This window comes from Prionailurus viverrinus, chromosome B3, assembly GCF_022837055.1.
Source record: "Prionailurus viverrinus isolate Anna chromosome B3, UM_Priviv_1.0, whole genome shotgun sequence".
Classification (NCBI taxonomy): Eukaryota; Metazoa; Chordata; class Mammalia; order Carnivora; family Felidae; genus Prionailurus; species Prionailurus viverrinus.
The window spans coordinates 40,884,776-40,900,266 of NC_062566.1; the positions used below are offsets into that span (position 1 = coordinate 40,884,776).

Here is a 15,491-nt window from a genome sequence, read left to right on the forward strand (position 1 = left end):
GATATCCAAAATATATTGTTAAATTTTAAAAACAGATTATAGAACAAGATTTATAATACAGTCCCATTTTTATTTCATTTTATTTACTTTATTATTACTTTTTAAAAAATATTTACTTTTGAGAGAGAGAGAGAGAGAGAGAGAGAGCATGAGCAGGGAGATGCAGAGAGAGAGGGAGACACAGAATCTGAAGCAGGCTCCAGGCTCTGAGCTGTCAGCACAGAGCCCGATGTGGGGCTTGAACCCATGAACCGTGAGATCATAACCTGAGCCAAAGTCGGATGCTCAACCAGCTGAGCCACCCACGCGCCCTTCCTTCAGCTTCCTTTAAATACCTCCTTAGTTTTGTTTTTTGTGTTTTTTGTGACTCCTAAGGGAACTTTTAAAAAATGGTACCAAACTCCTTTGCCTTTCTCTTACATGGATGGTATCCTGCCCTACTTTCCAGTGTCTCCCACAAAGTCGGGAGGCTTTTGTTTCTTAAGTTAGGCCTGAATTGGGGATGTTGATCAACTCTAATCAAGGACATCGGCAAACCTGCCAGAACCGAAAATACAACAAACAAAACTAATTCATCTAGCATCTTGCACTTTTTTAAAATGTTTATTTTTGAGAGAGACAGAGACAGAGACAGAGCATGTGTGGGGATGGGGGGCAGAGACAGAGGGAGACACAGAATCCGGAGCAGGCTCCAGGCTCCGGACTGTCAGCACAGAGCCCGATGCAGGTGTGCACCAACAAACACTGATGTAATCCCTCTAAAACATGCCCAAAGGAAAAGACGGTGAAGGATAGTCCTCATAATAGGAAGAACGGGGAACCTTGTTCAGCAAGCGTTTCTCAGGAACCACTGTGATTCGGGATCACAGTGGCTTGTGGCCTTGTCTCTTTCCGGTGTTTCTAAGTGTTTGTTTTTGTGTTTCTTTGGGGGAGAGGCTGGGGGAGGAGTCATCAGAATAAGACAAATAGACAGTTAGAGGGCCTTGTTTTGTAGTCTCTCTGATACCTGGAATTGTCAAATGACTTCACAGGACACAGCAGGTAGTGGATGCTGGAGGCAACAGGAAACAGGGCCCTTTTCTTGTTTTTAATGCGTTTACGGTTCTGGTCCCAGACTTGTGACCTGGCAGGAGCCAGCCCTGAAATGGGTGGATTCAACCAGCATACACATTTAAAACGTATTCAGTGTTTTAAAATAATAACATTTAAAAATATTAAATGCAGTTAGGCGGGGCATGCTCTCCGGTTTGATTCTAGGCTGAACTTTTGGTCTCTTGTTAGGGACTCCTAACACCACACTCCCTCACACCCACCTTCTCATCTTTTGTTTCGTTTGCATTTACCCTCCTGGCCCTTTCTGAGGTTGGGAGAGAAACCAGATTCTAGTGAGAAAAATAATGCCATTTACCTAACAATCTAGACACCTTACCCGGCTAAATTCCAGGGCTTTCTTCTCCTTTGTTCCCTACCAGCAGTAATTTAAAAGGAAATAATTAACAACAACAGTAACAAAAATCTCCACACCTGCAACTAGCTGCAAAGAACTTGATTTATAATCAAGTGTTTTTATTTTATACAAGAATGTTAGATGATCCAAAAGTAGAAGTGATGACTTTTGCCCAAAGCCATGAAAATAAGTCTGGCAGAGGGAAAATTTGCCTCCCCTGAAAGAGGCTGATAGAGTTCGCTCTCGTTAGATCAAGGGAACCTTGAGATTTTCTGTCCCATTCTTTACCACTTCCGGCTTCACAGGCAAGCACCCACTGGGGAAAATGGGCAAGGAATTCAGCATATCCTTATTTAGTCGGGCTGGAACGATAGATTCTCTCTCTCAATACAGAATCGTGTGACTGGACGAAAGCCCTGGTTATTGTCTGATAGGAAGAAGTGAGGAAGTCTAGACCAGAACTGGGAATCATTCAGAACGTATCTTTCATTAATGAATTTCCTTGAATTATATACTGTATTGAAAGCCTATTTGGAACATCATGTTTCTGTTCACCAACCATTGAAGGAAATCCCCAACTTTCTTACAGGGAAAATACTTTGAAATCCAGTTCAGTCCAGGTGGGGAACCAGATGGTGGAAAGATCTCCAACTTCCTTCTGGAAAAATCCAGGGTGGTGATGAGGAACCCCGGAGAGAGGAGTTTTCACATATTTTACCAGGTTTTCCTTTATATTTTTTCTTTCCTATTTCCTTATTCCTTCTGCACATTAAAAAGATTTTTTTTTCTCTCAGATCTTAGGTTTAGACAATCTAGTCTGTCAAGCCAAGGGGTATTTATTACTATAGTATGTATAAGTCAATGTGCAAAAAATTATGAGAATGTCCCTACCCGCAAAGAGAGTAAGTTCTTGAGGAGAGATGACAAAAATTTCCCAAAAGTTAAATATTCAAGACTGTTAATATCACTTCAAAACAAAAGTAGGAGTGCTGGGTTCTTTGCCAGACAGGAATTCACGCGGGGAGCTATGGCTGAGATGCTAAGGAGAGTTATTGAGGGCACATAGGGGAACGTGGTGAGGAGGCTGCTTGGGCAAGTCAGGTGGCCCGAACAAAACTGTGGAGGTGATGGCCGGGCCTCAACCAGGTAGGTGGCAAGGGTGGAAGTCTCCCGGAGGGGAGCTGTCAGAGGAAAGACTAAGGATCTTTAACCCCAGGTCACGAAGTGTTGACTTGGGTGCCCAGAACGGCCACAGAGTCTGGTGCTAAAGCAGTGTGCAGGGTGCTCTTAGATTGTGTTCCAAGGTTTCAGGAATCCTCAGATTCAACTACTTTAAAAAAAATGTTTTTAAGTATTTAAGAAATATAATGATGCCCAAAACAATTTCTTTATGTATGGGCTTATATATTAGCATATACATTGGGGGTCCAGCTCAGAATTTCTTCAAAGAAAGACGTGCGGCTCTTTTTTGTGTTAGTTTTACTTTGTTATCGTTTGAAGATCGCTGGATTAGAAGGAAGTTAAACTGTGTTGGGAGCTCAAACACAGTCTTTTCAATTCGACAGCTGTCTCAGATGATGGCACTTCATTCTTCCAGGTGGCTGGCTCGTGATGAGGAAGTAGATTCTGCGACTTGCAGAAGTTCAGAGGCAAGGAAAGGCTTACAGCAAAGAGCAGCACGTGTCTGTAGATGGAAGAGACTTGAGAAGGGAGGGTGAAGATGCAAATGAAGGGCAGTGTGGTGTGAATGGGGGGGAGAAACAGAAGGGGAAAACTAGGAAGGGGGTGACACAAAGCTCTTTTGAGGAGACGGAGGAAAGCTAAGGGACCCTGATGTTATGGGTGACCTAGAACTTATCTGTAATGGACGTGAGGTTCCATCCTCTCGGGTTGTGGAGCTGAGAGGACATGTCGAGGAACCTGACCAAGATGCAGAAGTGTGGCTGGGCTATCTCTGTTTTCCTAAATCCTGCAGGGTTGGAGCTGGCAGTAGCTGGGGTCAGCTTGCACGGGCCGTGTGCCTCTCTCCCCACTTCCTCCTTCAGTGGTATTTTCTTGGGAGTTTGAAATCAGTCGTGGTAGTATTCACACCATGACAATCGGCAAACACTACACATCCATTTTTCTCCCCTAGAGTTGATTATTGAATATTTTTCTAGCACACCACGGATGGGAGCCCTTTAAGAGGGTCTTGCGCAGACCTAAGGCAAGGGTCAGAGATGGAACAGAAAGCTGTGGGACAGCGCACTGGTTAGGAGGTTTCAGAATGGCAGGGAGCGGGACCCGGGGCTGCTGTTTTCTCTGCGTCTCGCAGAGAGAAGCATAGAGGGGCCGCCGCACTTTATAAAGCCATAAGCAAGTTGAGTAGGAACGAAATAATTACAATCTGGCTTCTCTTCCACTCTTCTGAGGGTCTCGCGAGCGCCGCACTGTGGTTCTCCTTATTGGACAAGGGGAAATTCTCAGCTCTTGCGGGTCTTACCAGAGTTGAGAATTAGAACTTGCAGAGATGATCTGGGGCTACTGCAAGGGGAGCAGCTATCCTGAAACCCATCATTTTAGAAGGCAGGGTCAGAAAGTGCACACTACCTGGGCTCGGGAGTGCTGCCTCTGGTGCCTCTGGGTGGTGGGCCACACTACAGCCCTACAGCCCCTCCCACCCCCCCGCCCCGCTTCCTCTTGCTCCAGCTCATCGAGGGTGCCTCTGAAGAGCAGAAACACAGCCTCGGCATCACCAGCATGGACTACTACTGCTACCTGAACCTCTCTGGGTCCTACCAGGTGGATGACATTGACGACAGGCGGGAATTTCAGGAAACGCTGGTGAGTGCTGGCACGGGGCCAGGCAGGATGGACTCTCCGGACCCAGTGTTGCCTGTGCTAGAAAGGGCAGGGAGGGTGAACCAAGCAAAGAGCAGCACGGAATTTCCACCTCATTCTGCCGTAAGCGTTGCATTTCCTTAAACACGCTTAAGCACCATTCGATAGCCATGTGCCCAGGTGCCAGAGGACCACTTAATAAGTTGAAATGGATAAAAAACGTGAATTCCTCATTCCCCTCCCCCGGCAGGTGCTCTGATGAATTGGTAAGCACTGTTGCAGGTAATAGATTTACCATCCCTGTTTGCCTAGAGCTTATGCAGTTGCTGAGCTGTTTCCTCAGACAGGTGAAGCAAAGACCACCCTTCTGATCTTTTCCAACACCTTCAGGGGCTGGTCCAGTGCTCTCCCTTCACCCCTGCACTGAGCGGTCAGAGGGCGACCCTCTAACTCCATGTCCTTCACTCTGCGTGCATGTTGTGATACGAAGTATGAAATTAGCTACCTCATCGAGGGGTCACGTCTTCAGGGAAACAAGTTAATAAGTCAATCTAGAACTTTCTGGAGCTGGGGTGTTCACCCAAAAGAACCTCAAAGAACCACACCACCTCTGCCTTTTGAGTCAGCTTTCTGCCAGGCCCATCCCTCAGCCCAGACCCAGGCGCAAGAAGGGGACCCCAACAGGGCAAGTCGGGGTGCAGTTGGAGAGGAGCTGTTTGGAGGGGGCAGGCTGCTGAGGCAGGTGCAGGAATGAAGACAGCATCAAGGGGCCAGATGACCTCAAAGGAGCTGGGAGAAGAAATGCAGATGAGAGGCCTGCATTGGTCCTAGCGTATTGTTCTCTCAGGACTCCGATAAGTCTCGGCATTTTGGCTGTTTTTACTTAATTTAACAAACCTGAGAAACAAAACTTTTCTAAGAATGCTTTTATTTGATTTGCTGGAGATTTATAATCAAGATCCTTTTGCAAGTATAGTCTATGCTCAGCCCTCCTGGTGAGGCGAAAGGTCTCCAAGGTCTCCTTGGAGTAGCTGGAAAGGGGACATTGGTGCCCTTGGAGAGAGGCGGGCGGCATCAAGGGCTCCACAGGAGACAAGGACAGGTTGGTGACTGTGGGGTATAGCTGCTGCTCCCTGTGTGTATCTTTGCTCCTGCCCTTACCCCCGGGGGATCATGTACTGGATCTAAAGACAGAACTGCCTTTCCAACGCGACTCAGACTTCTCATGTGAGTGTGTCGGTCAGTGACGGTGTCCTACAAGGCCTTCCAGCTGCCACTGCCAGCCAAGCCCCGTGTGACTCTACACAACTCAATCTCAGCTCTGGCTTCTTTATCACATGCTTACAAAGCTGGCGACCAGCTCATCTGGATCATTTCTCTTTTCTCTCCCAGCACGCAATGAACGTGATCGGGATCTTCGCCGAGGAGCAGACGCTGGTCCTACAGATAGTGGCAGGGGTCCTCCACCTGGGGAACATCAGCTTCAAGGAAGTTGGCAATTATGCGGCTGTGGAGAGTGAGGAGTGTGAGTAGCTCCGGCATTGGACGGCGGTTGAATGTGGGTGAACAATCAGTTAGCTTCCGTCAGAAGCTGCCTGCCGTTTTCCTTTTGCTACGGTGTCAGCCGAGGATTTAGGGAAAAGATGAGGAGTCTTGTGTCCTGCTGAGACAGAGCAAATGGGCTTAAGAGAGTCTGGGCCTCTCCTGTGCACCTGCCCTCCTCACCATGTCCCACACCAGTAGACCATTCATGAGATCATTTCCGTTTCAGTTTACCATCACCCTTGGGGGAGTCTGGCAGAATTTTGCATCTAGGTTTAAAACTAAAGTGAGATTTTAATGAAGATTAGAGTTAATAGCTAAATAATCCAAAAGATTTGTCTCCTAATAACTGGCCTTGAGGGTCTACCTCCACCTAAAGGTCCCAAAGAGCAAATGATCAGGTATATGTCAATAAGGAAAGCTCACAGATTGAGCTCACCTGTGGGTTGGCTTAGATTGGATTCTGAAAACAGGGGGAAAAAAGCAGGGGGCAGGGGCATTGGCTGTTGTGTCGATATTCCTGAGATCATCGTTCACGGTCACCTCTGTGGTAGTCAGAAGCCCGAAGACCTGAATGATCGTGTTTACTCTTTGAGAAGTCGGTCCCTCCCGCAGAGACACGTTATTGGTTGTGCATGCCACAGTTGGCCACAAGCACCGTGTTGGGTGACTTCAGCCTCTGAGGCATCAGCTGGCTCTCCAGGCGGCTCTCAGAACCCACACAGCCGTCAGCCACCCAGGAGGACATTTCTTCCTTTCTCAGCATTCTTCCAGGGAGATAAATTTAGATGCTTAGCAATAAATAGTATCCCACTCATTGCTGACAACGCAGGGAGGCTATTTCCATTCCAAATAAGGTCCTTGTTTTATATCTTTGTTTTCTTTTGTGATAAAAGAGGGAAGTTCTGCTGACTTCTGATGTCTATCCGATAAAGAGAAAGATGAATCATGTTGACCAGGGAAGGGAGCGGGGTAGAAAACAGTAAATATATGGGTGTGCATAAAGTCTAGAAACAGGACCTAATAACAATAACTATATTTCTAGACTTACGTATGTTTTCCATCACATTTAACAAATGTGCATATGTATCCAGGAGGGTCATTAACACTTGTCCTTTTAACGTTGACAGTGTGGTTGCTGGGGAAGTAGACTGAATTTCTCTTTCTTGGATAGTACACTCTTTTATCACTTCTTTATGCTGGAGAACAAAACCACTCTGTCACAGCAAGCATGCCCCCGTATGCTTGAGCCAAGAAGTGGTTCATTGCACATTGATGTCCGGAGGAAGTAGCCTCCTCAGCCAACTGGGCAAGGCCCAGGATTGGCAACCAACTGCCTTGACATGTGCCCTGATTGGAGGTGGTGGAGTGACAGAGATCAGGAAAGGCTGTGCTTGAGACCGAAGAGATCTAACAAAGAATTGGGCCTTCCTTCTGATAATTTATTTCCTGCTCAGTTGGTATACCTCTTCACAGGAGTCATTACCTCAGCACAGTGCTCTCACCTACCCTTCTGCTCATCCACTTGTTCCCTTCTCTTAAGGGGACCATGGTTTCCAGTCTCTTGTATTCCTTTCAGAGCAACTGCACTCGGCCATTCTTCTTCTCACTTTTGTGCATTAATGGGAGCATTAAACGTAATGTTCCACAGTTGCTTGTTCACTTATTATATCCTGAAGATTATTCTGTCCATTAAGGAGCTTCATCCTTTTTAGCTGCATAGTATTCGGTTGTTTGGCTACGTATACTTTTATTGAATCAGGCATCTGTTGGTGGGTGTGAAGGTGGTTTTAGAACTGATGCTATTACAGTACTGAAGGAACACATTAAAGTGAATAACTCATGTTTGAGTCTATCTCATGGAATAAATTTTTAGAGGGAAGTGTTAGCCCGTGTTCTTCTAGCAGAAGAAAGCAGACATTCTCCAGCTATTATAGTAAAAAATGGTAAGATTCCTTACCTAATAAAGCACAACAGCCATCAGGGATGACAGATTTTGCTGTTAACCTGATTTAGACCAATGGAGCTATAGAATTTCCTGAGTCAGACCTTTACACTGCTGAGAAGTCAAACAAACCTCACGTTAGGCACATGTGTGTCTGTCATAACCTCTATAGTAAGATGACATACTTTTGGAAACAAGTCTTCCTTCAAAGACAATCACCTTTGAATTTTGTCGAAAGAAAAAAATTACTATGTAAAAACTACCTGAAGTACTAAGGGACAGCCTCTCTCCTTTTACTAATGGATTAGAAAGCACAGTAATCACTAAATTCTACACCTGAAACTAATATTACACTGTATATTAACTAACTGGAATTTAAATAAAAACTTGGTCTAGAAAAAAAGAGAGAGCAGAGAACTTCACCACCAAAGACAGACCACATTTACCTTGCCATTTCTTTTGTATTTGTAAAACGGAATTTTGTTTTGCTACATCTTTTTAGTTTATCTTCTCTGTACTTTAGATGTAAACAGAAAAATTAAATCGAACTTTGCTTTACACTTTAATGCAACAAGAGAACTCTATTTTCATTATCAAAATGCATTGAAACATTGCTTCCTAGCAGGTTCTTTTATGTTCTACATAACTCTGATGAACATTACCAGGGTTATTATCAGCTTTTTGAAATTAATCGATGCCTCCACCCTTCTTCCCTCCCCACAGCCTCCAAGCTTCTGCACTGATGCTCTTCTCCAACCCACCTGCACACACCCTCATGGAAATTCACACCCCAAAGGCAGTCAAATATGAGCAGCCCTGTGATTTCAGCACCAGGGCAGGCCTCTGAAGAAAATACAAGGCCATAAAAGCTTGTATTTGAAAAACATGGCATGGATTTTTTTCAAAGCAAGTACTAGATTTCCTCTCCCTAAGCTTGTGGCTCTGATTCTTGGCCAGATTCCATGCCTTGTTTTTCAAGTGCCTGTGGTCCGTCACTCCTGTCTTCTTCTAATAGAAGCAGTGGGAGACATAGAAGTTAGCATGTCTCTTTTTCAGTCTCAGATAAGGACCCGAGGACTTAGCCCCTAGTGTTGTATTTCTTTAGTTGAGATCATAGAGATAAGGGCGTAAACATTTTTACCAAGCATTTGAATTGTGTCCCTATTTTAGCATGGTTAGGGGCTTGGGAAAAGCCCATATTTACAGAATATACAAATAGAGGCTAATTATTCATTGTATCAAGGTATTCACTGTGTGGTTACCATAAACAGTGAGGAGCCATTGCTAATAATATCCACTTTATTAAGTGATGCATGTATGTGCCTAACTGCCTGGCAATGGTGATAATAACCCACATTGTAGCTTCGCCTTAGTAAAGTCCTCTTCTATGTCACTTCGGTAAATGTCTCTTGGTTCTCACACCAACACTGCACGTGTCCAATCTGAGTTATTATGGACATCTTATGTTTTTGCTCTGTGCGAAGGTAAGTTTCACTTTAGTGGAAGACACATCCAGATTCTTTTTTTTTTCTTTTTTTTAAATTTTATTTTATATTTTTTAAAATTTATACCCAAATTAGTTAGCATATAGTGCAACAATGATTTCAGGAGTAGATTCCTTAGTGTCCCTTACCCATTTAGCCCATCCCCCCTTCCCACAACCCCTCCAGTAGCCCTCAGTTTGTTTTCCATATTTAAGAGTCTTTTCTGTTTTGTCCCCCTCCCTGTTTTTATATTATTTTTGTTTCCCTTCCCTTATGTTCATCTGTTTTGTCTCTTAAAGTCATCATATGAGTGAAGTCATATGATTTTTGTCTTTCTCTGACTAATTTCACTTAGCATAATGCCCTCCAGTTCCATCCACGTAGTTGGAAATGGCAAGATTTCATTCTTTTTGATTGCCAAGTAATACTCCATTGCATACATATACCATATCTCCTTTATCTATTCATCCGTCGATGGACATCTGGGCTCTTTCCATACTTTGGCTATTGCTGATAGTGCTGCTATAAACATGGGGGTGCATGTGTCCCTTCGAAACAGCACACCTGTATGTATCCCATGAATAAATGCCTATTCGTGCAATTGCTGGGTCGTCGGTAGTTCTATTTTTAGTTTTTTGAGAAACCTCCATACTATTTTCCAGAGTGGCTGCACCAGCTTGCATTGCCAAGACACATCCAGATTCTTAAACATATGTGCTAACATTAAAACCAAACTAAAGGAAATGGCCATTGGCAAATGAGTGCACTTGATCTTGTTCACGTGCCCTTTGTAAAAGGAAGCCCTTCTACTAGTCAGAGCACTGTTGTGGAACGCTAGCATAGATAATAAATACCTTGTTCTGGCATTACACTTCTTCAAAATGCATTCACTGACTTAATATCATTGGAAGGTATATACTGAAAATGTCAGCCCGTTCATTCTAACACCATCTGTGAAATTCAGATTATCCTTTATTGGGAGGCTTGTGATTTTTGAGCATTATCATGAAGTCTTTGACAAAAATCCTTTTATCAGAAACTTTTGATACAGTTTTATGCAGAAAAAGAAGACTGCTACCCAGGTTTAGAGTTTGGATTTGTGTCCATGTAAATCTTTCATTCATACTGCAAAAAATCTGAGCATTCTTTCATGACCCAGCATGGTGTCACTTATTCACATTACAGTGTTTTGAGCAGAAATCAAGAAAATCCATTTATATCATGAGCCCTCCTCTTGGCAAGTTCCATGGCTTAAAATAAGTTACTAAGCCATCCATTCAGCTCTTCTATTCAAAGACCAAAACTATGTTACTACGTGTCCTTAGGATGGGATGGGTGTGCTGTGACATGAATAACACCGATGCTCTCCATTTCGCTCCAGACACATCTCTCAGAGAAATCTTATAAAGCACCCCCTCCCACACACAAGAAGCCATCCAGGCCCCCTTTGACTCCAGGCCAAATTTCATATACCATTCAAGGACCTCCCCTGTGGGAATTCACCCCGACCTTGTAATCACCTACCTTAACTTTCAGCTGTAGCCAATGTTGGGCCCTTTGCTGTACCTTGACCGTGTGTCCTAAGTCACTGCTTCCACACCTGTGCATGTCCCATTGCCCTCCCCTCGTCTCTCTCTTCCTCTGCTTCTGTGCAAATCCTGTTCATCCTTTTTTAAAAAAATTTATTTTGAGAGAGAGAGTTTGTGACCCAGGGGGCGAGGTGGGGGGGGGGGGGAAGGGGAGATGGGAGCGGGTAGAGAGAGGAAGAGAGAGAGAATCCTAAGGAGGCTCTGTGTTGTCAGCGCAAAGCCCGATGCAGGGATCGATCCCATGAACCATGAGGTCATGACCTGAACTGAAATCAAGAGTCAGGTGCTTAACTGACTGAGCCACCCAGATGCCCCAATCCTGTTCATCCTTTAAGGCCCCACCCAAATCCCACATCTTCCTTGACTACCCCAGCAAGTTGTAACAGCTTCCTGTTCTCAATTCCTCTAGGACTTTATTGTCTGCCTGTGTTACATATTCAGCTTTTAGTAAACTTCTGAATTTGGTACAGTGTCCAGGCCTCAACTAGATGGGTCTTCAAGATTTTTTAATATTTTGTGTTCTGTCCTCTCTAGTAACACTACATGTGGTAAGCATTCAGTAAATATCTGATTGCTTGTAGTTGTTAGTTCCATGATACCAGGTGCTTCAACATTTTTGGGAATAATGCTATGAAAACACCATACCAGAAAGGAAGAAAACAGTTTTTGGAGCCAAAGAAATGTCTCTTGATTTAGTTCCTTCCGGGCTGCCTTGCTGCAAGCTTGGAAAGATGTCCATTTTATTTTTTTTTTTAAATTTTTTTTTTTCAACGTTTATTTATTTTTGGGACAGAGAGAGACAGAGCATGAACGGGGGAGGGGCAGAGAGAGAGGGAGACACAGAATCGGAAACAGGCTCCAGGCTCCGAGCCATCAGCCCAGAGCCCGACGCGGGGCTCGAACTCACGGACCGCGAGATCGTGACCTGGCTGAAGTCGGACGCTTAACCGACTGCGCCACCCAGGCGCCCCGAAAGATGTCCATTTTAGGCATTTAACTGGGATCTCAGTAGGGGAGATTGGTTCGCCATCCTTCTTGGATCACTGATTTGTATCATTGGAAGTTTCAGTCATCATAGGAATTGACTCATGTAATAGAACAATTGAGAAAAACAAAGTGGATGGATGTGTGTGGGACTGCTGATAAGCAGTCTTCAGTAGAGTGAAAGTTTTGGGGGGCCAATGATGGTGTCTTGTATGTGCACATGTGTACCCATGCACATGCACGCACACACAACACACACACACACACACACAAATGCCTGCACATGTTTGTGAAGTGAATTGTTAAAGTTCTGAAAGAAATCATGCTTTATTTTGTTTTCTATAGTTTTGGCTTTTCCTGCATATCTCCTGGGGATAAACCAGGACCGGTTGAAAGAGAAGCTCACAAGCCGGCAGATGGATAGTAAGTGGGGAGGCAAGTCAGAGTCCATCCACGTGACCCTCAACGTGGAGCAGGCCTGTTACACCAGGGATGCACTTGCGAAGGCCCTGCACGCCCGGGTCTTTGATTTCTTGGTAGATGTAAGTAATCACAAGTTCACATTTTAGCTATAAAAATCACTAAGGGCTTTGTTTTCATGTTTTGGCTTATTCCTTATAACCATTATAATGCTTACTCCTCTGTTATCCTTTTACCCTGGGATCACTGAGTCCCACTTTTACTTCTAGAATTGCCCAGCAAGATGCTAATATGGTAACAGCTTCTTCTGGACAAAATACTCAGTAAAGCCAGAACTATAGAACAGAAAAAGGGGAAACCCGTGGTCATGAAACTTTGTTGACTTTCGAGCCTAAAGCTTTAGAATACTGTATTTGTTAAATATTGCTATGTTACACATCAGCCCAAAATTAGTGGCTTAAAACAATAAGCATTTATTCTGTCACAGTTGCTGCAGGAAGTGACTTAGCTTGGTGATTCTGATTCAGGGACGAGGCTAAAGTCAAGATCTTGACTGGAGCTACTAGTCTTCCATCTAGAGTTGGAAGATCTACTTCCAAGATGGTACATTCCTATGGCTGTTGGCAAGATGACTCACATCCCTGCTACATGAGCCTTCTTTGGGGATGTTTGAAGATTGTCACAACATGGCAGTTGGTTTCCCCCAGAATGAGTGATCTAAGAGAGAGAATAAGGAAGAAGCCAGAAATCTTTTAATTTGTAACCTTGGATTGAAATATTGACACCCTGCCATACTCTATTCACTAGAAGCAAGTCACTAAGTACAGCCCACAGTTAAGGGGAGGAGAATTAGGTTCTACCTTTTGAAGGGAAACATGTCGAAGACTTTAGATATATTTTAGAACTATCACAGGCTGTTTTTATAATGGCATAATCACATATACTATCTATCTATCTATCTATCTACCTATCTACCTATCTATCTATCACAGATTCTGAAAATTAGTCTTTCAGAAGTATAGAACTGCCAGTGACAGTCTCTTAATCACCATAGCCTCTAAATGGTAGAATAGTAATAGCAAACACTTACGTAGCCCTTTCTATGTGCCAGATGCCATTCTAAGTATTTTAGAAAAAATAACTCACGTCATTCTTACAGCAACCATGTGACTGGGGTATTATTATCCTATTTTACAGATAACTTGGGCACACAGATGCTAAGGAACTTCCCCAAAGTCACGCTACTATTAAGTGATAAATCTAGGAACTATACCCAAGTGATTTGACAGTGTTCTAGCTATATTCTGCTTCTCTGTCTTTGATATATTAAAGCTAGAAAGAACCCTAGGGGGACCCTAGTCAAAGAACAACAATATGCCCATTAGATCCAAACAGTTTGTGTCTGGATCCAGCCACCACCTATATGGCTTGAAGTGTGGTTAGGTGTGGTTAGGGTTGAGTAGGGTAGGGCAAGATAGGGTAATTATTCTGTGTACTTCTTGTGGAAGGTCAGGGTCATACTAAACATTAGTCATGCTTTTTACTTGTCCAGACTCCTCATTTTATTGACAAGGGAATCTTAAGCCTAAGTACGAGTGCATCTGCCCAAGGCCATTCAGCAAGAGAGTGGTGCAGAATTGACCATAGAACCCACATCTCTTGTCTCTTTATTCATTGTGCCTTCCAGTGCTAGACTTACCACCTTATTTCCTTTTTGCCTGCCCTTTATGTTTTGTGTGGTGAAAGCAGACGGATTCCCCATGTAATTAGAGCGGACATTTACTGGGCATTGACCATGTGCCAGGCACTGGGCTAAGTGTTGTGTGTCATTACCCATTAGCTCACAAAAGATGCCACATCATTTTTTTGGCCTGGAAAACACTTCTGGTGCTTCCATATTCATCCAGGTGTTCACCACCTCCAGGAACCTTTCTCCTGTGCTCCTCCCTGCCCTGCAGCCCTCCCCAAGCCCCTAGAACCTGCACCCACCCTCTCTTGTTAAGTCTAGCCATTGGCTTGCACATCCCTTCTCACAGTGATCCAGAACACTAGGCCTAGACCCCTAGACCCTGCCTTTAGCCCATGGCGGGCTTAGGGATTCTAATGTTATTGCTGTTGTTGGGAAAATTGTAGCAAGAATTAATGGAAACACATGGAAAGCACTGAGCAAAGCCTGCCACGGGTGAATGGTAAATACATGGAGGCTCCTTTTATTATTATCACTTTAATAATAATTACTGGCATTATTATCTGTAGCTGGCTCACTCTCTCTATAAGCTCCTGGGAACAGAGATTATCTCTGCCTTGATATCCCCCCTCCCCCCCCCCCCCCAACCCCATGCTGTGTTACGGAAGCATTAAATGGCTCCTGAACAGGATCAACAGAAATAATATTTATGGATGTTGTCTTATTGGTTTTTTATATGAAATAGGTTTGACTTTAATCATCCAAGATGACATTTTCTTCCAGTTCTCTAGACTTCCTGAGAAAAACTAAGTGCCAGAAGTTAATGGCTTTCATCATTAAGCAACAGTAGCTTTTTTGCATCCTGGTGGTTTCCCAGAGTACCTGACCTTGCACCAAGACTCTTTTTTTAAGCTGTAAATCACCTCTCGTCTTGCCATCCTGTTTCCAGCAGGCAGTAGAATTTGCTGTGTACAGTCTTGCTTTCCTTTCCCGCATGCATGTCCCTTTCTAATAGGAAAGAAAAGTTAATTGCCATGCTGGTTACTTTCTCGTAGTCCATCAACAAAGCAATGGAGAAGGACCATGAAGAATACAACATTGGGGTCCTGGACATCTATGGCTTTGAAATATTCCAGGTAAGACCATTTTGAATATCTGGGGCCCCGGGAGGGTGATGCATTGCATCTGGCTTGAAATAAAGAATTCTAGGTAATGGGGGGAAAAACAAACCCACTGCAGTTCATTTTTGCCTCTGTACGTTCTTTATGTACCTTTACTGAATTAGTTTCCCCTAAATATAAACTATGTTGCTGTCTACTGATGCCTCCAACATTTCTGTTAAGACTTTTCACACTGAAACATTTCACTAAATCACTTAAGAAATGACTTCATAATGATTTTGCAGTAACAATTACATGCAAGTAACCTTTTTTTCTTCTAGAAAAATGGCTTTGAGCAGTTTTGTATCAATTTTGTTAATGAAAAATTACAGCAGATTTTTATTGAACTGACATTAAAGGCAGAACAGGTAAGCAGTCGCTCTTGTTTCATCTGATTTCTAACTTGTTTCGTT

At 43.8% G+C, this 15,491-nt stretch overlaps 1 protein-coding gene across 1 annotated transcript in view; it reads left to right on the forward strand.

The window, feature by feature from the left end:
- The window catches only part of MYO1E (myosin IE), a 211,984-nt gene that overhangs the window by 117,844 nt on the left and 78,649 nt on the right, over positions 1 to 15,491 (forward strand). Inside the window, exons 7-12 of the mRNA XM_047863927.1 lie at positions 2,037 to 2,168; positions 4,136 to 4,270; positions 5,660 to 5,792; positions 12,157 to 12,353; positions 14,974 to 15,054; positions 15,360 to 15,446. Of these exons, the coding sequence (XP_047719883.1) occupies positions 2,037 to 2,168; positions 4,136 to 4,270; positions 5,660 to 5,792; positions 12,157 to 12,353; positions 14,974 to 15,054; positions 15,360 to 15,446 (765 nt within the window). The remainder of the gene's footprint in view (positions 1 to 2,036; positions 2,169 to 4,135; positions 4,271 to 5,659; positions 5,793 to 12,156; positions 12,354 to 14,973; positions 15,055 to 15,359; positions 15,447 to 15,491) is intronic.